At 52.2% G+C, this 21,937-nt stretch overlaps 1 protein-coding gene across 1 annotated transcript; it reads right to left on the bottom strand.

The window, feature by feature from the left end:
• Positions 1 to 8,609: 8,609 nt before the first annotated feature.
• GDF7 (growth differentiation factor 7) lies at positions 8,610 to 12,719 on the bottom strand. Its single transcript, XM_049904818.1, has 2 exons — positions 12,341 to 12,719; positions 8,610 to 9,571 (listed from the first exon to the last, which is right to left on the bottom strand). The coding sequence occupies exons 1-2, from the start codon at positions 12,717 to 12,719 to the stop codon at positions 8,610 to 8,612; spliced, it is 1,341 nt and encodes a 446-aa protein (XP_049760775.1).
• Between the last annotated feature and the right edge of the window lie 9,218 nt (positions 12,720 to 21,937).

Here is a 21,937-nt window from a genome sequence, read left to right as displayed (position 1 = left end):
TGGAGTGAGATAGGCGTTAGAGCAGCCTAGTATGTATTAAAACGAAACCTTTCCACAAACTGTTGGAAATGCCAACGCTCACTCATTACAAATCATAGCGCTGCTTTTCCAAAGAGAAAATGTTTTTCACTGCATTTTAGCCTCTTCTCCCCTAAACCCACACTTGATTTTTCTTCCTTCCTGTGCAGTAACTTTCTGCCATCTGGGGCTGTGCTTCCCGTTTTAATGGCCGCGTTCCTAATGCCTAAATGTCGACTACTGTTCTCAGTGGTTGAAGAGCCAGCCTAGACTAGCTCAGAAAGGCTGAATAGCAAAAGCCAAAAAACTGTTCTCCAAAGACCAGTCGTGAACAGTTTTATCAATAAAATATTTAATCAACTTATCTGTACAAAATATTAAAATTGTTAATGAAGAGTATACAAGCCTGTTTAACAAATATATACTGCTATATGATAGTCAAGAAAAATAGAAAATGCTGTTTTACAGTTCATTTACATTTCAATATGTACAATCTATTTAAACTTGAGAATACATATACACAGTGGACTTACACCTGCCCTTGAAGAGCACCCTGCTAGCTGGCCTGGGCCGCGGACAGACAGCCGATCGGCAGCCCCCAAGCTGCAGAGTTCTGCTCTGCCCTAACCAGAGCTGGAAGAGTGCAGACAATGGAGATTTCAGTTGCATCAAATGAGGTTTAAAAACCCCACTCCCACCTCCTTGCTCCCAAACCAAGCTGAGATAAAGCTGGTGTCACTGCAACATGAAACAAGCCAAACATACTGCCTCGAGTCAATTCCGACTCATAGCAACCCTACAGGGCAGAATAGAACTGCCCTATAGGGCTTCCAAGGCTGTAAGTTCTACACAGAAGCAGACTGCCAAATCTTTCTCCCATAAAGTGACTGGTGGGTTCGAATCTCCGACATTTTGGTCAGCAGCCAAGCGCTTTAACCACTGTACCACCAGGGCTCCTCTGCAATATAAAAGGACTGCTCAAACAATAAAAAAAAAAAAAATTTGACTTTGTCTTTAGCTGCTAAGGGACTGGTGTGTTATTGTGCCTTGCTGGCATCACCATGACTTGAGTTTCCCCATTTCCTTAAAATCACAGTGTTGGAATCAGCTTCCCCTTTCAGGGGCAGGGCACTCGCAGAATTCCGCTGCCCTAGGTAACCTGGTGCCTGCTTAAACAGCATCACTTGGTAAGCCGACGCGGCAGTTCTGCAGAACCCTTCACAGTTACAAGCTTTCTTCTTTATATATGGAAAAAAAAAAAAGGTTTTTCCAAACTTTTCAGAATCCTCTGTTGTCATTAGCAGAAAGGGCAAATTGTAGCCAGCATGTTAATCCTTGTAAAAAATCCATTAACTTTTCAATTGGGGTGAAATACTTCCAGCTAAGAGACCGAGAGTGACTCTATTATGATTCTTTGTCAAAGAAAACATAAAAGCTGTTTGCACTACAGTATAAAGTGAAATACAAAAATAAAATTAAGGTGCTCATTGTTTAGGGTGTGATTTATCCAGGATGGAGAATGCCAGAGAAATTCCCCTCTTGAGAATCTCTGTCCCTGGCTCAGAACACTCAAGTATTTCTCAGCCAGAAAACACATCTTAGCCCGAGCTTCCTTTCTCGCCGAACTGTATCATTTCCCCCACATAATGCCGAATGGCTGACTGTGCTCTGAGTCCAACAGGCCCTGACCCCGAAACAGAAGTTACAAGGAAAATAAGCCTGCTCTTGGGCACACCCCTTCCTCAAGCCAGCCTGCTCATGTACCATTTTCTGGCCTTGGCAGCCTTTGGTCACTCAGAGACAAAAATGCCAGGCAAGGAAAAGCTCTCAAGACACCTGCTTTGCCAGTGCTTTTCAGATTCACGCCACTGGGGCTGCCCCCTGGGTGAGAGGTCTGAGAAGGGTGGGGCTCCTCAGGAAGACCATCAGGTATGATCAAACATCTCTACCAAGTGTGTGCAATTTCAGCAACCACTGACTCCCCAGTCTACATGCGGCCGCTGCCCCATCTTGCAGCCCAGTGAGTTTCCTCAAGGGAACCTCAGCCTGTATACTTCTGATCGTTTTGTGTTTATTCTAATTCAGCAGGACTCTTATGAATAAGCCATACAGGGAGCCTCGTTTTGGTCAGCCACAAGCACACCTGAGCCCCAGACTCTAACAACCATGTGTCTGAGCAGGACCCAGGTGTGGAACAGGCATGTAACCTCTCTCTATAGACACAGCAACCTGGGTGTGGTGTTACCCCTGCTGGTCACGTGAAGCGGTACAGATAGAATTCTGCCAAGATGACAGTCACTCATTCACCTGCCTGGCCACAGTCCTGTTTGCCAACAGTTCCAAAGGTAGTGAAATGGAAATGCAAAAGCAAAACAGCGGGCCGCATCTCAGAAGGTTTGTACTGCGTGCTTACAGGTGCCTGGGATCTGACCATCGGAAGCTTGGCCTTGCTTTTCTAGACAGCTTATTTCAGCACCCCGTTACTGACTTTGGAAAGATATGAAAAGTGTCTGCACTACAGCTTCTATCAGGTGGCCCTCTCTGGAATGAAGAGTTTCCAAACTAGCAGCAGGACGTTCATCTGGCAGAAAGGAGTGGGGACTGTACCTCGTACACTTGCACGCTAAGCTGCCCTGCCAGCAAACTCACCTGACTGTGCAGCCCCCCACTCTCGGAAGTTTCCGTGAACACTGCAGCCCTCTTGCCATCGTAGGGGCTACAGTTGAGAGAAACCACTCCTTTCTTTTGTCAGCACAGACACATCCACAGATGCTAGAGAGGGTCTGCAGTCTGCTCCTGGGAGATCTGCATAGGCAACAGGAAACTGACTGTCGCCCTCTGGCTGTGCTGGGCTGAGGGTGTGTTTGTACTTGTTCAACTATAAGCATGAGTTGAAATCCAGACTAATTTTTCAATGGCCTCACACCCCTCCACTCCACCTGTCCTGGATTGCTCAGCTCTAACTGCTGCTGCTGCCATGAAGCACCAACCCAGACTCTGCCCCGCCAAAAGGCCTAAGTCCCAGGTGCTCCAAGAGCACAGCACAGGCTCCAGCCGAGCTCCAGTTAAGCTGGGCACATGCACATCATGAGCAGAGAGAATCCCTGAATGTATGATCACAGCCCACGTGGCAGGTTTCACACCTCACTCACCCCCACTGAGGCACTAGGCCAATGTCCAACCTTCTCCCTGCAGCCTGCGTCCACGCGGGTGATGCTCTCAGGTGAAAACTACAGCCTCCTGTAATAAAAGGCTTCCCCCACCTCACTGTGCGTCAACTATTTGTGTAGCTCTGAGCTTTGGGCACAGATTAACAGATTAAAGTCCAGAACAGCACAAAGAGACAAGAAGACTCTGCTCCAGCCTAAATGGTCATAAGGCTCTAGGCACAAAAGGCCAAGCTGTCTGAAAAATTCAAAATAAACCTCTTTTTCCTTCCTCCTTTCTAGTGCTTCTTACTGTTAAACTTCACTGCCATTTTCCAAGCCAAAAAAGAACGGAAAGTGAAGGCTCTTCTGGCCCCTGATGCTTGCCCTTGGATCCCTCCCGTGACCAGACACGGGACCTGGTAGGGAACCGGTGGAGCCGTCCAACCCTGCGTGACTCCTCCAGGGCGCTAGGACAGTCCCGGAACCCTGCCTGGCCTGTGAAGACTGTGCATTTTCTCTCCTCTGTGACTCCACAGCCTTTTCCCCAACACTTGGACACAGAACAATCTCAGTCTACATGTGCCCCTACCAACCCCTATGCTCACACAGGGGGAACTCGAGCTGGGTTAGCAGTGCCCCTAAACCAGGGACACAAGAAAGGGCTGGGCTTTGGTGAGCTAAGCCCTACCCTGAGGTGCTGGCCTCCCCTGCACCTGCCTTACCTCAGCTGGAAATTGAAGCAGCAGCCATGAAGCATCACAGAGGCTAAGAGTATAACGGACACACACAAGCAAGAGCTGCAAAACCTAAGAGGAGACGTGGCTTGGCCAGGGCTGTGCCCAAGGCCGCAGGGCCTGTCCCTGAAGCACAGTCACAGCTGCTCTGCCTTTGAAGTGTCTGAATAGACTTTTGGGGCAGGTAGAATCCTACAACCATAGAACTGGGAGGTCCTCATTTTACAGGGGCAGAAGTTGAAGCTTGGGGCAGGGAGGTGACTGCCCATAACCTGCCTCTCACACCTCTCTCAAGAAATGCCTTGTGGCGTCCAGGCAGCTATGAGCCATGCCATGTGGGCCAATTCACTCCCGGGCGGGCATGCGCAAGCCTACAATGAGCTGTGACCCCAGTGCCTCTGAGAGGGATCCAGTTACTTCTCACCTCACCTCCAAAGTTTTCTAACTGCTGCATTCACTCCTAGGTTCCCTCTCCTCCCTTCCTTCCCAGTCCAAACACCTTCTCTCTCTGAGCTGAGCCCCTCTGACAGACTGAAGCCTTTAAGAACAACAGCCCTCAGCCCTCCTGGTGTCCTGCTTGAGGCCCCTGGCCCACGGCCCACTGGAAGGCCCTGCATTCTGAGCCTGGGGGAGGCTCTCTATCCCCAAGATGACACGCTCTCACAAGAATCAGTGACGAAGCCTGTGGCTCAGCAACAGCTGTGGTGTTTTCTCTTCCTTTCACTGGGTTTTCTGGAGACCAGACTCAGGCAAAGGAAGAGCTGGATGCTTTTTCTGTGCACAAGCTTCTTTTGGAAAGAATTCAATTTTTCTCCCTGCTTTAAGAAGAAAATCAGTCTACGATCCCTAGTCATTTTCTGCTCTGAGGTTGAATGAAACTGCTAACGGGATAACAGGATAAATGACTTGTAGAATTTAAATTACAATCCTATTACATCCACAAGGTTATCAGTACCCTTCAGTTCTGATGGCAAAGCGCTATCAGGGGAGAAGTTACTGCCCTGGGGTTTGATGGGTTTTGACTCCACTATCACACAATCCACACCTCTTATCTTTCCCATGCCACCTTAGCAATAAAATGCCAGGAAAGTCAGATGGAGGGGAGCATGTACAGAATGAATGGGCACAGTTCAGATCTGGATTTCGCAAGCTAAGACAACAAGGCCTTCCACCCTCTCCAGAGGACCCAAACCAGCTGCTTGGGAAGCCAGAATTCAGCGAGTCCAGAATTTGGTCACTGGCAGAGGTGCCCACCTGCCAGTGTAGGGGTCTCCTTTCATGCAAAAGGCCAGTTTCAAGCACCCAGCCTGCCCTGGCCCCAGCTGGCCTGCCCCATGCTCCCCAAGCAGGGATGCCAAAACCGCCTCTCTAGCAGCACTTAAGGTGGTTCAAATTATCTCAACTAATAGTGCACAGTTCTTCCTGACAAAATGGAAAATTTGATTTTTAAAAAAACAATTACGCCTCACCACTTCAGGAGGGAGACTTTGGTAACCCCAGATGGGAGCCTGCCTTCACTCACAGTCCTGACACATTTTGTCCCTGCTTATAAACAGCTGGCTTTCCCCCATTACTGGTGACTGGAGAGTCCGGCTGGTAGATTCCAGCAGAGGAGCTTGGCTTGTGCTGGTTGACCCTGACCCCTGCCCTCCGCTGCTCAAAGACAGATAGCACAAAGTACTGCCAACTGTGCTAGCAGAATCATGCTAATTTAACCACGTCACAAATCCTGTCTGCCTCCATGTGATGGCCCTTTTGCTGTCATTTTTACAAAGTGAAACACATCCTCTACTTTCCTCTAGTTGTAACTACGCAATGCCAGGAAGCTGGACAGAGTTGGAGCAGAGCAGGAGTGGTGCCTGGTGTTACATGCAGCTCCAGAGGAAACCCAGGAGGCATGCCCTGTATTCAGTAAGCAAAGAACATACTAGGGCACCAGGGGCCATGAGAAGGGATTGTGTCACTGGGTGATAACAACACACAGCTCCATCCCCTGGGTGAGCCTGGACTCAGGAAACTGGGAGAGATCTACACCCTACATCCTCACAAGGAACCCTGTGAGAAGTGATCAGCAGGAGGAAACAGTGCAAGTGGGCATTTGTTTTCCTGCCACAGAAAGTTCCAGCTAAATCAAGACATCTCTTCCCCCAAACTTATTTTCCTAATCACTAAAAAACGGATCAAAAAAAATTTTTTTTGCCTGAAAATACTAAACACCCTGGAATTTCTCCAAAATAATATTTAACTTCAACTTTAATTAATTAACTCCCTTCCTAAAACTTTAAATACTACAACTTTCAATACTTTTTCCCCTCCCCTCCCCATAATGACAGGTATCAGAGCACTCGCCATGTAATCATTACTGAAATCACAGTTTAGAAAATGGGAGTCAGCCATCTCTGGCAAAATCCATAAATCTAATGGGGCCATCACTGCCTAGTGGCGAAAACTGGATGGAATTATACCACAGGAGCCTTTTTTTTTTTTTTTTACCTGAAGACACTGTTGCATTTTCTGGCTATTTATAGCTGTTCGCATGGCCACAGCATATAAATTCACATTATAAAAAGGGAAAATCTTAATTAAAAAAAATAATCTAAATGCGCCCCCGCCCCATTTGGGGGAATTTTACAGAATAAAAGGACTAGGTAGGGCCCTTAAATAAATTGGCTATTTTTTAGTATCTCTTGCTTATGAGTATAAGGACTGAGAACCAAAATTTTTATAAAATGTCCTGGGCCTTAACAGAAGAGTGGAATTAATGACTTTCCAGGACCCTAAAGAGGAGGCTCGGCATAGCCTTAAACAGGAGCACCCAAGAGAACTGGAAGGTTTTTAAAAGGAGTTCTGAAAGCCCCAGACAGGTGGGTGTCCAACTGGTATCTCTTCCTTCTCTCAGCCATTTGCACAAGGCACAAAGGACTCTGGGGATAAATTAATCCAATAAAACACAGAGCCAAATGACGAGGCTGGCATGTTCAAGTTCACTCTTACATGAATAGAAAATCTTAGACTGTCAACAAGACTTTTGGGGGGCAAAATACAAGGTCTGGAAAATGGGCTTCCACTTCAGGCCCCCCACACCAAGGCCCAGCACCTTCTCACAGGGCGACAGCAGGCAAGCCACCCATCCCCTGCTCCTCTGGAGGCAGGCGGGGAGGGAGCAGACCTGCCTCCAACTCTGAACGACTGGGTCGTGGTGAGTTTAAATCTGACAAAAGCACGTTTGTGTGGCCTCACTTCCCCTTACTATCACATTGCCAGAGACTACAGCAACAACACACAGTGAAAGCGTGTAAAAGCCGACAGACTTGATAGCTAAGCACAAGCACATGTTGGCCCACTCTGAGTGTGCCATTAGAAGAGCACTAAGCCAACCTGGAAGGGGCCCTGGTGGCACAGCAGTTAAGCACTCAGCTGTTAACCAATAGGTCAGCAGTTGGAATCCACCAGCCATTTCGAGGAAGAAAGATGTGGCAGTGTGCTTCCATAAAGATCTATAGCCTTGGAAACCCTATGGGACAGTTCTACTCTGATCCTACAGGGTCTCTATGAGTCAGAGATGACTCAGCAATGGGTTTGTTTGATTTGGGGAGGGCTACTTTTTTTACCTGGCATACAAGTGAGTCCTCCGCAGTGGCAGGCCCCAGGACGCCTCCCAGCCTCCTTCCAGGCCTAAGCGAGCCTCTTTGCCAATTTCTTAGGAAAACCTCCTGGCAGGCCTCTAGGAAAAGCGGTAGCTGCCTCCCCTTTCCCCATTTCCAGCCATTGCACTGTGAACCCCCCTCCCCCCAAGGCAGTGAGTGCTACCACCTCTGCCTGCCCAGCTCGGGAGTTTATGAACCTCCAAATCCCATTCCACCCCCAATTCCACATCAAATTAGCCTCAGCAGTTTTAAACCTCTCCCTCATTCCACTCCCAAAACGAAGAAAATACTTTCTATTCTTTCCACTTTCTGGACCATTTCTAATTGGAAATGGTAAAAAAAAAAAAAAAAAAAAAAGAGGTGGGGCCGACCTTCGCAGAGATCTGGGAAGCTCCTCACGCATTCTTTCAGACAAACGTTTCCTTTCAAAACTGAGGGAGCACGTTAAATTTAAAAAATTAAAGAAAAAAATTAAGGCCCCTCACAGTGGTTTCCTCCTGGAGTATGTGTCTCCTCCCATGCAACGCAAACCCTCCGAAAAGCTATTATATCCCTTCAGTCGGTCCCAGGGCAGGCACGAAACTCACCATCCAGGAGGGGGCGTGACCTACACCCGGCACGAAACAAAAAGCGGTGAGACAAGACTTACCAGGTCCCCTTTCGTTCGCCCAGTCTGGAACCCTCAGTTCTCTAACCCGTTTCTACCTGATACTGTGCTTGTTACCGTAGCATCAACTCAAGCACCTTCCACTCCCCAAAAGGGGGCAGTGGACGCAATGGTGATTTGTTTGCAAAATACACACGGCTCTGACATTCGGTAGCATCAGGTCATCTCTTCCCGGGGCTTTCGGAAGCTGTACGCGGTAAATGTGTGCATGAGTGAACGAACGTATGAATGTGGATGTGAGTGCGTGTGCTCTCTCTCCTCCGTGTGGACGCAAGGCCAGAGTCCGATGCTCACCCACGGTCGGTGACAGGCTCGGTCCGGCCCGCAGCTGCTCTTCGGCAAGTGGTCTTCGGCGGCGCGGCTGCTCTCTACCCGGCCCGGCCCGGCCCGCACGCTACCTGCAGCCGCATGCCTCTACCACCATGTCTTCGTATTGCTTATAGACCACGTTGTTAGCGGCATCGATGTAGAGGATGCTGATGGGGCTAAGGCGCGCAGGCACGCAGCAGGAGGCCGGCGCCGCGTCCGGAGCCATGGAGTTGAGCAGCGTCTGAATGATGGCATGGTTGGTAGGCTCGAGATGCGAGCGCAGCGGGAAGTCGCAAATGCCCTCGCAGTGGTACGCCTCATAGTCCAGCGGCGCGATGATCCAGTCGTCCCAGCCCAGCTCCTTGAAGTCCACGTGCAGTGGCTTGCGGCTACAGCGGCTCCGGCCCTTGCGCCCGTGGCCCCGACCCCCGCCCCCGCCGCTGCCCTGCGCCGTCCGACTCCCAGACAGTGCCGTCCGTCGCCGCCTGCGGCCGCCGAAAACCCCCTTCGGAGCTCCGGGGCCGAGTCCCTGGTCGGGCGGCGGCTCTGCGGCCAGCGCTGCCCCGAGCGCGCGGGCCTGGGCGCGGATCTCCTGGAACAGGCTCTCCTTGCTCTGCGAGCGGGAGGAAACAACTAGCAGCGCGCGCTCTTCCGCCGCTGCGCCGCCTCCGCCCCGCGAGCCTAAGCCCAGAAGCCGAGGCGCCAGCAGACTTCGCGCGGGCCCCGCCACTGCGCGCAACAGGAGGCAGAAAGCCCGGCCAGCGCGCGGCTCCCGGCGGTGGCGCCGCACGGCGTCCGCCACGTCGAACACCTCCCAGCTCGCGGCGTCCAGGGGCTCGGCAGCCCGCGAGTGCAGCAGGCGCGGTGCGCGGGCGGCGCCGGGGCACGTGGACAGCAGCAGCAGGGGCGGCGAGGTAGCCCTGCCGGGATCCGGCTCCCCGGGCGCTCGGCGCAGCACGCGCAGCTCCGCGCCCACCACCTCATCTGCGTCGGGAAGGCTAGACACGTCGAACAGGAAGCTCTGACCAGTCTCCGCCGCCGAATCATCTGCAAGGGACGGGCAGAGACAAAAAGAAAGAGCTGAGAGCGAAGCCCGCACTCCTGCTCACGGGCCCTCCCAAATGCAAAAAGCCAGCCGCCCTCGATTCATAAATGAGGAGCATTGGAACAGTGGCGCAAGTCCCCAGCTTTAACTCTGACAGTGTACCCAAAGAAAAGGGAAACTTCGCCCTCACTGTCAGGCCTGGGGCTTTCGTTCCTAGAGCCAAAAGCCCTGCCACCCCAGGTACCCACGGACACCTGCATATGGCACATGCCCGCACTCAGGACCAAGATTTAAGGCCACCACAGTTCCGCTGCCTGCCCCGGAACCACCGGTATGAGAGGACCAAGTCGGAGGCCAGATTTCCAGGCCGGTGACAGACGGAAGTCGTGCGTCCCTTGGGCGTCCTGGAGGCCAGTTGGGCTTTTCGCCCGAGTCTCTAAGCTATACAGGGACAACTCCTGTTGCCCTGTTAAGCCCCCGGACAGCCGCGAGTCCCAGGCTGTGCAAAAAAAAAAAAAAAAAATTTTTTTTTTTTTTTTGTCCTCTGAGAACTCTTTCCTTCGGCTATGTCTCTTCTCCCAGAAAAGCTCGAGTGATCCTGACGGGGAACGCGTCAGTCAGGGTTGCAGACACCCTCCAGTCCAACCTCATCATTTTGCAGAATTGAGGCCCAGATAGGGGCCACGCTCTGTCCAAGGTCTTACAGCAAATGAGGTCTGCTAGTCCCAATGGGGAAGCCAGGCTCAGCTCCTCCCCACGGCCTCAGAGGACAGCCGGGAGAGGAGCACAAGGAACCTTCTCGGAAGCGGTCCAGGCAGCCGGTGCCGACTTGGGACTATGGGGGCAGAATCCTACTTCAAGTGAGGTCTGGTCTCCAGAACCTCTTGGTCCCTTCGCAGACTTATTCTTTCCGTCCGTTGTGATTTATCTGGGGTTTTATTTTTGGTCGTGGCCTTTTTTGGCGGGGGAGGGTGGGGAGGGATTGGGGAAAAGTTGAAATTCCACCAACAGCTCCCTTTCAAGAGGGTCATATGGTTTCGTTTTGCCCCAAACTTGGAGAGCCTGTGCAGACTTTCCCCCACCATCAGGGATTTGCTGGGTAACCACAGACCCCAGACCCTTGCTGTCTGATGCCAGAAGTCTTGCTGTGTCGCTGCTCCCAGTGGCTTCCTGGGACCTCAGACAGCCCCACTTCAAGTCTAGGGAGATGAAGCTCAGGGTGCAGAGGGAGCTGCAGGGCAAGTGCCCCCCACCACTGCTCTCGGCCTGCTTGAGCTCTTTCCCTCAGCTTCCCCTACATGCTCTTGGCCTCTGTGGGCTTCAGGGTCCCTACACGACTGCATTCCCCCAGAGAGAAGAGGTGGCCTCCCGAGCCTCGGCAGCCAAGCCGAGCTCCCCAAGGAAAGGCCGGGGATTTAGGACAGGCTGAGGCGGTGGTAGGCCCAGCTGGTGCCTCTGTGACCTTAGGACGCTGCACACACCACCTCTCCTGCAGCTTCTGAGCCTCCATTGCAGCTGGACACTGCAGCATTAGGTCTGGAGCTGCCCCAGGCCCTTGCGGACCAGGACTCAGGCTTCCTGTGTTAGTACTCCCAGCACCCACTTCAGCAGGCGTGAAGAATGCTTCACAGTTCCCACTGATCTCTAGGGCTGTTTGGGCCTGGGAGTTGCTTACACTCAAAATAAAACAGACCAAGCCCATGCATTGTGTACGTGTAGGAAGGGGCTGGGTGATTTGGCTGCTGCACCACTTCCGCCTGCGTTCCCAGGTCAGGGAAAGGTGTGCAGCCTCTCAGTGGCTGGCAGGCAGGGGCCGCCTGAGACCAGCAGCACTTACTTTCCAGCCCTATTCCTCCTTTCATGCTGGGTCTCTGGCTGGATAGAATTAAGGCCGAAATTACTTTATTTCCGCCTGAAATTAGTTAAAATCTCCCTATCTGTCTGCTTTAGTGACTTCAGTGGAGATTAATAAAATCCAGATGACACACAGCAACCACCGCACGGCCTCACCCACATCCTACCTTTGGGGGGGAGTAAGGTGGGATACTTGGTCAGAGAGAGGCCGGCATTCCTGCATACCTAGGGTCCCCTCTCCGCCTCACACAGCTAGGGATTCCGCCATCTCTGGCCCTCCGAGGGGCTCAGCATAGGACACGACACCCTTACCTGCACACCTCACACACACACAAGCCACCACCACCCAGAAACAGCCTGCTGAGAAGAAGAGTCCTCTTCATACCTGCTGATACCACCAGCCAGCCTCTCCAGGGCCATCTACTTTAATCTGACACCTACCTCTGCTTCGCATTCCCCTGGGCTTCCCCAATTTGTGCGGTCCTGGGAGCTGCAGAGATGCAGCCAAGCAGCCGCCAGCATCACTGCGCACTCCCTCACGGCCCGACCCCGGATGTCCGCGCTCCTGCCCTCCTTTCTTCTCCGAGGGCTCACGGCCCCGAGGCCACTCCAGCCTCTACCCGAAGAAGTGGATCTCCGACTCAGCCTGCCTCCTCTAGGGTACCCGCCGGTCGGCAGGGCCAAGGAACCCAGCAGAGGGGCCGGCTCAGCTCTCCGGGGCCGGTCCCCACGAGCGGCCCCGGTTCGGCCCCAGTCCAGGCGCAGCGGGTTCGGGTACTTCGCCCTCGGCGAAGTTTTTAACACCTGAGGCTGGGGCATGCGGGGCCCCGAATGGAAAGTAGCAGGGGGTACGGTTCCTGCGGTGGCCTCAGCCCAGGACCGGACGGGATGGTTGGGCGCAGGAGAGGCTTGAGTACCTTGAGTCGCCTGGTCTGCGAAGCCGGTGATTGTGTCTGCGTGGCTGTGGCGGCCGGAGGCGGAGGCGCCTGCTGCCCCGGCTGGAGCCTTCACGGACAGGCTCCGGTAAAGCGACATCATGAATTGGTGAGGCACCACCGAGCCGTTCCTGAAGCTAGAGCCGGCGGCGCGGCGCGCCGCACGGGCCCGGGGAGCTGCGGCGGCCGGGGCAGCGGAGGGGCCTGCAGCCGAGGCGAGGTTCCGCCTGCCGCCGCCCCCCGAGCCCCTGGCCGGTTCTGCCCCCTCCGCTCGCAGCACCGCAGCTGCCTCGAGCCCGTCGCGGGGACGGCAGGCGCTCAGCAGCCAGAGGCACAGCGCGGCGGCGGCGCTCAGGTCCATGGGCTCCGTGGGCCGGGCGGGCGGGCGGCTCGGGCTCCGTGTCTCCGGGAAGTCCCCCGGCGCCTTTTGAACATAGTATTTAATAATGGGGGAAGTGTGCGCAGCAAGCCACGGCCCCCCTCCTCTCCCACCCCACCCCCGCCCAACCCCCGGAGCAGCGCCCCCTGCCGAACACTCTGGTGGCAGCGATGCGCCCCCCATTCTGGCCTAACTAGCGTCCAGAGCTGGAGGCGCCTCCTCCCATCGTAGCGCTTCGCCCCCACCCTAGCCAAGTGAATGTGACCCGCCGGAGGCTCTCGCCGCGACCCAGTGCCCCGCCTCTCTTCCCGCGGCAATGCGATCCACCCACCCACCCAGCCGCGCCCGAACCAAACGCGCCCTCCTCGGTTCCTGGCTCAGGGGCATCGCCCGTACCCGCCCAGCTTCTTCCCCACTCCCCTGCGGAGAAGCACCCCGCCCCCCTCTCGTTCCCCTCAGCGAACGCTTCCGACGCCAGAGGTGGGGCCACAGAAGGGCGCTGCCCCTGCGGTCTGCGCCGTGATCCCTTGGCCAACGCACACCGAGGCCACAAGGGCGCGCAGAGTCCACACCGGCGCGGAGAAGCCACGAAGGCGCGTTTTCGGTCACCAGTTAGGTGGTTCCCCAGCCTGCCACAGCCTCCCAAGGATCGGCGGGCAGCCGGAGCAAGGAAAGGGAACCCCGCAGGGGAGGAAGAGAAGGCAAGCTGCTGGAAGGGCAGGCCGGAAAGAGACAGATGGACATGGACCGACCGTTGGAAAGATTTGGGCACGGAACTTGCGTTTAAGCGTAATCCGAACACAAAGCAAGAATTACTGAGGCAACCCTGGGGTGACGAGGGGACTTCTATCCGGGAGTGGTGCTCCGACTTCATCTGTGTGTCCATAGTGGTGACCTTCCGCCCTGCCTTCCAGGAGCGTCGACGGCCACGTTTCTTCGCAATCAGTCCGGCTAACACAGACGGGCGACCGGGTATGTTCGGCGCGGGCCCGAAGCCGGGAAGGCAGGCAGCAAGGAGCACCCGAATGGCGTCTCCGTCCTTCTTTGCTGGGGCGCGATTATCGCGCGGGGCGGGGATGGGTCGAGGGGACGCCCTGCTGCTGCGGCGGACCCTCAGAGGGCACTCGGGTGGGCAGCGGGGCGTTTGGGTCTGCAGCGGGCAGGGGCAGGTTCCAGAGGCCACGTCTCAGGAAGACGCGCAGGCAAGGGAGGCTGTCGACGAGTGTGGGCTCAGTTCGACGGTAGCTGGAACATACACAGAGTGTGGGAACGTCCGGCGGATGGGCGAGCCGCTATTAGGCGGACGGTGGGCCTGGGGCCGAAGGATCCCCCGAGGCAGGGTAGGCGCGTCCTTTTTCTCTGAAATGGTGTTTGCTACCGGACTCGAAATCTAGACCGGCGCGGTGAGTTATGATCACTTTGAGCGGTGATCAGCGTTAACATGACGCCGCTCGGTCCAAAGCCACCTTGGCCGCGAGCTCGCAGGGCTGCGCTGCACTCTGACCGAAGATGCCTGACGGGTGTTGGTCCTGGGTCAGCTGCCGCCCAGGCTCGGGTGTTCCCTTGCACTGGCCGCTTCGTCCCAAGCGAACTGCTCCGCCATCATCATCCAGGCCCCAGGAAGACGTGGCGCCCGCCCGGCTTGGGGCTCTGTGCCACTCATACGCTGGGACGTTTGGGGGTAGGAGGGGGCGGCCTGGCGAGGGGTCGTCACTCGCGGACTCCAAGGCCGCTCAAGTGCATGGAGAAGAAAGGTCCGAGGTTAGCGTGGGAGAGTCTGAACATGGAGGGCGGATACCCGGGCGGGGTCGGCGCTGCCGGGTCTTCCGGTAGCCAGAACGCGTGCACCTGGGGGCGGGGGGAAGTGGGCTGGCCGGGGCTGCATTACACCATCCTGCCTTTGGAACTGAGGCTGGAAAGTCACCTCTCACCCACCTCCCTTTGTGGTGCCAGTAGACACAGAGCGGCCCTATGGGAACCTACCCAGGTTGGCTGGCAGAGCCCCCAAGGACACTGGCAGGCCAGTCGCCGGATTCTCTGCTGACGACAGTGCTGAGTCTCTGCTGTCTTACTCAGCCTCCGTTCACCCTGCAGCCCTGCACGGTCCCCTTGGGTGTTTTACAAATTCCAACTTGAGTGTGATTTGTGCAAACATTTGGGATCCTTGGACTGGAGTCAAGAGCCCTGGTTCTAGACCTGGCTTTGACCTTGGACAGCAAATCTCTTGCCTCGTCTTAGCTTCAGTCTCCCCCACTGTATAAAGCAGGAGCGAATCAGGCTTGACACAGCAGTGCCGAATAAACGTTTGATTACATGGCACCTCTGCCCTGAGGCCACCTTGGGGCTTAGGAATTCATCATGGGTTGGAATACCTGGGTTCGCTCCTGCTGTATCTGTGGGAGCAAGCCGATTAGCTTCACTGAGACTGAGTTTCCTCATCTGTAAGACGGAGAGGTTCTCACCTAGAAAGTGGCCAGGATAAGAGGCTGGCACAGAAGAGGCTCCGGTGCCTGTGCCTTGTCCCCCTACCCCCTAGTCTGTTCTGATTCCCAAGGGTGATAATGGCAGAGACAGAGAAGCAGCTGTAATCACTGGGAGGCCCTGGAGGAGACTGCCTGGGGGTGGACAGATACTACAGGAGCCACTGCCCACCAGCGGTCGGTGCTTAGGCCAGTCTTTAGCGTTCCTTGGTCTGTAAAGTGAAGGCAGTGATTTATTCACACATTCATTTGTCCATCCATCCCTTCTTTCCAATAAATACTTATTGCTAGCTACTCTTCCACGTATTATGGAGTCAGCAATGAACAGGACAAACACATAGAGCAAAAGTGATAATAAACAGTAAGCAAGTAAATCTATAATACATGTTTATCAGGTGGTAAAGAGTAGAGCGACAGAAAACCAGGGGTGGGGGAGGAGAGGGCTTGACCAGCAGAGGACATTGGAGCCGAGTCCAGAAAGGAGGGAGAAGCAGAAGATGTTTAGGCGGTGTCTGGCTTCCTCTCTGTTCCTTTTAATAGCGACAGTAACCATTGGTTGCCTTCTGTAAACCAGGCATCATGCCAACTGCTCTCTATGTGTATCATTTCATTCTCACAACTATTCTTTGAGGTAGGTACTATTATTCCCATTTTATAGATGAGGAAAGTTGAGTCACACAGAACTTTGACACCTTGTCCAGGGTTACCTAGTGGATGGCAGAGCCTGGATTCATGTACTACCTTTGTCCAAACCTTGGGTGCCTGCTTGTGGGGAGAGGAGAGAGCTAGCAACACCCCCTTGAAGCTGTGTGCTCTATGAGCTGCTAAGGGCATTCTGAAAGGAAATGCTCTGTCTTCCTCTGTGCTACCCCAGCAGTCCCTGGAAAACTGTCCACGAGGCCCAGAGGCAGATGGGAGGGAGCAGAGATCAGAGGCTGGGAGAAAACTGGGGACTGATGACCCTCTGCTCCCCGCAAGCCTCCAGACTCCAGCTGTCTCCTCCTCAGAGAGAGGAGGTGGTATCGGTTCCAACAGTTCAGTAAAAGCATGCTTGGAGTTGTTCCTTCACTGATGTGAAGAGGCAGGGCTCCCACATTCTCACCTCCAGATCCTTCCCTTGGGGAGTGTTTTGCTGCTCATCCGTCCCTTGCAGAAGCCATTTGCTTTCTCGCAGCACCAAGTCTCTGATTCAGAGTCATCGAATCCCAGGATCTGAAAGAAATTTTAGGTTATTTCGCTCAACTTTCTATGCCTGAATCATAACAAGTTGCTTACCAGGCTGAGGAGTTCCTGGGTGGTGCAAACGATCAACATGCTTGGCTACTAACCCAGAGGTTGGAGGTTCGAGTCCACCCAGAGGTGCCTCAGAAGAAAAGCCTGGCGATCTACTTCCAAAAAATTAGCCACTGAAAACCCCGTGGAGCACAGTTCTGTTCTGCTACACATGGGGTTGTCCTGGGTCAGAATTAACTCAGTGGCAACTGGCTACCCAGGCTGAGCTTGCATACTGGCAGAGAGAGGAGCTCCCTCTCCCAGGCAGCTCCAAGTGTGAGGAAGCCCTTGATACTGCACTGTGAGAGCCACGACATCTCTCAAAGGCTCCTTCCTGTGGGGAGCTAAGGTGTCATCTGGAAACCTGCAACACTGGGTTAATGCCTCTTAGGAAGTTAGTCTTGGGTTCTGCCAAGTAGAATCACGTTGCAGTGACCTTCAGGCACTAGAACTTGGACCAGTCCCAGGTGTAGTCTGCTCAGCCTCATAAGTGTCTGGGAACGCCCAGACAGCTGTTCCCCCCACCCCATGTTTGATGGGAAGAGAACTAGGAGGCCCTCGGTTAACTAGGAGTTAACCCACACTACAGCCCACATTTTACAGATGGGGAGGCCAAGTCCCCACCAAGGGGAAGCGCTCAGCAACCCAGCCACCGGGGAGTCTTGGGTCCCCTCTGTGATCTTGTGCCTTTGTTCTCCATCACAGCTCAGAGGGTCTTGTCTCAGCAATGCTCAGGGCACCTGGAGGAGAGACATGATGAAGGGTTGGCCTCTGCCCTATCCACTGGTGGGGGCTCTGGGTCCCTGCACACGCACAAGGCTCCTGGTCCCTACAACCACGCACGCACTGCTTTGGAACATTTAACAGATATCCCATAGATCATGTTTGGTTGACGCTCCTGACAGTCAAGAGGCTTGAATTCAAGTCCTGGCTCTACCCTTGGGCTACAAGTTACTTGCCCTTTCCTAGCTCTAAAAAACAAACAAAAAAAACCAAACCAGTAGCTGTCAAGTCAATTCCAACTCTTAGCAACCCTGTAAGGACAGAGTAGAACTATCCCATAGGGTTTCCAAGGAGCAGCTGGTGGATTTGAACTACCGACCTTTTGGTTAGCAGTCTGAGCTCTTAACCACTGCACCACCAGGGCTCCTTCCTAGCTCTGGATTCCCCAAGTGTACAGTGAGGCTGACAATCAAATGTCCACCAAGGACCTGCCTGTGAAAGGTGGTGAGTGTGAGGATTGGGGCAGCCTGGGCCACTGCCAGGGACCCAGGCAGGAGCCTGTCCGTGGTTTAGGGCCCACCATAGCCTCTGGCTTTTTTGGCTCAGAGCTGGGGAGAGAGCCAGACGTGAGGAGAGAAGGCACTGGGTTAGGGGGAGGGAGAAGACGTTGATGCTATACTATAGCTGCATCTGGTGGGGCGGTCTCCCCACAACATGCAGATAGCCCCAAATGTCTCTCAGAGAAAGAGCTCAGAGTGGGGCAGCAGATGTGGGAAGATTCCTGCAGGACTCCTCTTCGGTCCTCCCAGTATAATGCCCAGGGTTAGGCTTCCTCCAGCTCTGAGGAATTTCCCGTATTCAACCCATGACTGCCCATCCCCAGGTTACCCTGAGCAACAGCTCTGGCATCCACACTGGAGTTGGGCTGCAGCTCTGACCCCAGGCCGCTAGGTTCTGCCTATCTCTGTGCCCTGGGCTGCTGGGCAGGGGGAGGGGAGGGAACAGAGAAGAAGGAGAGATGGGTGGCTTCTTACCCAGAGGTCTTCCACACGGGACGACTCCTAGCGCTGAGGCTTGAGACAAATGGCTGAGGGCTATCAGACACTGCCATCTGCTGGCCGCTGGTTATAACAGCATCATAGTGTGGCTGCAGTCCACCACCTGCACAGATTCACAAAGAACAGGCCAGTAAGGGAGAAGGCTCAGAAATCAATGCATCTGGCCCTCTGCTGCTAAACAAGTTTACTAGGTGCTATAACGTTTCCTGGGAGATGAGGGAGAAGGGATCGGCTGCCTCTCTTGGGGTCAGGAAATAGATTACAGTGTGGAGTGATGGTAAAGACCTGGGTGCAAACCCCACCTTTGCACAAGCTTTGTGGCCTTGATTAGGTTAATTAGCCTCTGTGGTCCTCCATCTCCTATCTTTAGAATGGGTATTATAGAGATAATACCTTTCAGGCATGTGCTGAAGATTAAAGGAAATAAAGTAGGTAGGGTGCTTACCACAGTGCCTGGCATATAAAAAAGGCATATAAAAATTTTTTTTAATTTTTTATATATATATATTTTTTTTATATAAAAAAGGCATATACAAAGGGCTAAATAAATGGTGGCTTTATTATCATCTGAGAAAGTCCTGGCTTAACTCATTGGATGACTAGTTAATCTAGCCTGCTTTCTTAGTTATCTAGTGCTGCTATAACAGAAATACCACAAGTGGATGGCTTCAACAAAAAGAAATTTATTCTCTCACAGTCTAATAGGTAATAAGTCCAAATTCAGGAAATCACCTCCAGGGGAAAGCCTTCTCTTCTCTGTCAGCTTTAGAGGAAGGTTCTTGTCATCAATCTTCCCCTGGTCTAGGAGCTTTTCAGCACAGGGACCCCAGGTCCAAAGGACATGTGCTAATGGCTCTGCTTTTTGGTGGTATGAGGTCCACCTATCTCTCTGCTCGCTTCTCTCTTTTGTGTCTCAAAAGAGACTGGCTCAAGACACAGTACAGTCCTGTAAATTAAGTCCTATGTCGTTAATATGACTGCCACTAATCCCATCTCATCAACAACACAGAGATAGGATTTATAACATGTAGGAAGATCATATCAGATGACAAAATGGTGGACAGTCACACAATATTGGGAATCATGACCTAGTCAAATTGATATACATATTTTTGGGGGACACAATTCAACCCATGACACCGGTCTACCCAATCTCCTCTTAATGGTCACTGCCTTTGGGGCATTTCACCCTCTATGTACTTGCACAGCTAAATATCAGCATGCCAAATGTTCTGGAGTTGTGTGTCCATTGGATTTTCTTGGAGACCTTTGTGGACACATAACATTAAAAAAAAAAAAAAAAAAACCCTTTTAGAGTAAAGCTGATGGCTGTTGGAATGTGCAGTAATTTGGAATACTGGTTAGATAAGGATCCCAGAGTTTCTGCTCTAGACATGCCATGAATAGGGGGCCGAACTCTCTTTGGCCAGGGAAGATAGTGGCTGACAGGGGTCAGGAGCAAAGCTGGAGGAATTAGAAGGTATGTGGTGGGTCCCCAGTCCAGGGCATGAGACCTTGCAGCCATTCCTCAGGCTGACGACACTTGCACCAAAAGGTCTCATGGCTCCCACAGAGAGCATTGAGCAGGAGCATCATGGGGCTGAGCCAGGGGTCCTGGTGTCATCACACTGGATGGGTGGGCTGTCTCAGGTCTTCTGGCCCACATGGCAAACGCTTCCATGAGGTTTGTCTATAGGAATAAGTCTTTTGTTAGATTTGCCCTGAGTCCCTGAGGCTACGGAATAAGTCTTTTGTGGGATTTGCCCTGAGTCCCTGAGGCTACCCAGCAGAAGATGGGGTCATCTGCAAAGCTGGAAACCAGGGCCTAGGCCGTGGCAACCCTTAGTTCTATCCACTTTCTGAGGTAGCTGGTCCACCTCTAAATAACAAGTTAATTAAGGGCAGGGACCCAGTTGGGTTTGGTCCTCCCAGACTCTACTCCTGGCTTGGATGGAAAATTGGAGGACTTAAATCAAAATGCTTGCTCCGATTAGCCATCAGAGAGATGCAAATCAAACCACAATGAGACACCATTTCACTCCCACTAGGATGGCTAAAATGGAAAAAAAAAAAATAGTAAATGCTGGGGAGGATGTGGGGAAATTGGAACCCTTGTCCATTGCTGGTGGGAATGCCAAATATTACAGTCATTGTGGAAAACAGTGTGGTGGTCCCTCAAAAAACTAAACTAGAAATACCGTATCACCCAGCAATTCCACTGCTAGGAATATACCCAAGGGACTTGAAAGTAGCAATGTGAACAGACATATGTATACCAATGTTCACTGCAGCACTGTTCACAATAATCAAAAAGTAGAAACAAACTAAATGCCCATCAGTGGATGAATGGGTAAACAAAACGTGGTACATACACACAGTGGAATACTAGTCATCCAGAAAGAAAAACAAAGTCTTGACACATGCTACAACACGGATAGACCTTGAAGATATTATGCTGAGTGAAACAGTCAATCACAAAAGGACAAGTATTATTATATGATCTCACTCACATAAAGAGGCAAGAACAGGCAAATGTATAGAGAACAAAGTTTATTATTGGTTACCAGAGGCGGGATGGAGGGGAATAAAGGGGGTTATTGCTTATAGAGCACTGAGTTTCGGTTTGAGGTGATGGAAAAATTGAATTGATGAAGGGTGGGGTCACACAGCCAATTAATGTAAGTGCTGTATTGACACCTGTAAAAAGTTGTACACCTGTAAAAAGTTAAATTGGCAAAAGTTCTGTGATAGACTTACAACAACAACAGGAAGAATAGCAGCTGCTGAGGCTGCTTATGTACAACGAAACACTTTATGGGTTTTGGTTTCTTGGTTTGGAGGTTTAGTGTCATGGTTTCATTGGACATCCCAGTTAATTGGCCTAATATGTTTAGTGCTTCTGTTCTACCTCCTAGTTTGTTATGTAGTGGCTGGGGACGTAAAAGCTTGCAAACGGTCATCAGAGATGTAGCAATTGGTCTCTATCTGCCGGAATAACCAAGGAAGGAGAGTCAGGGATAGGAGGAAGAAATGGAATGTGTGGTTAATTGCCTCTATGAAAAACTGCCTCCTTTGCCATGAGATTAGAAGAACTGGATGGTGCCCAGCTACCATTACTGAACATTTCCATCAAAGATTCTGTGGAAGAATCCTGATCCAAATGGAGAAAATGGAGAACAGATTTTCAGTTTTTTATGGAATCCAGTCTTCCTGGATCCATGGAGGCTGGATGAACCCCTGACATTATTGTCCTGAGATAATCTTTAAATTTTATACCAAAACTATCCCCCGAAGTCTTAAAACCAAAGAATAGTTTAGCTTAACTAGTAAAGAATGTCTGCCTTGAGCATTGTGCTGTTTTACGAATTATATGAGGTCAAATCGACACAGCAACTCAAAAGATTAGATAGGAACCTTAGGAGGCAAGGAGTTTATGTTAATGGAGGAAGAACAACTCAGAAAAGGATGGTAAAAGAGGTTGCACAATTTAAAGAATATAATCAATGTCACTGAATTGTACATGTAGAAATTGTTGAATTGGTGTATGTTCTGCTGTGTATATTCTCAATGGCATCAAATAAACATTTTTTTTATTGTACTTTAGATGACGGTGTATAGAACAAACTAGTTTCTCGTTAAACAGTACACGTATTGTTTTACGACATTG

This window comes from Elephas maximus, chromosome 12, assembly GCF_024166365.1.
Source record: "Elephas maximus indicus isolate mEleMax1 chromosome 12, mEleMax1 primary haplotype, whole genome shotgun sequence".
Lineage (NCBI taxonomy): Eukaryota > Metazoa > Chordata > Mammalia > Proboscidea > Elephantidae > Elephas > Elephas maximus.
The sequence above is the reverse complement of the archived record's forward strand: the minus strand, read 5'-3'. Positions and strand labels throughout refer to the sequence as shown.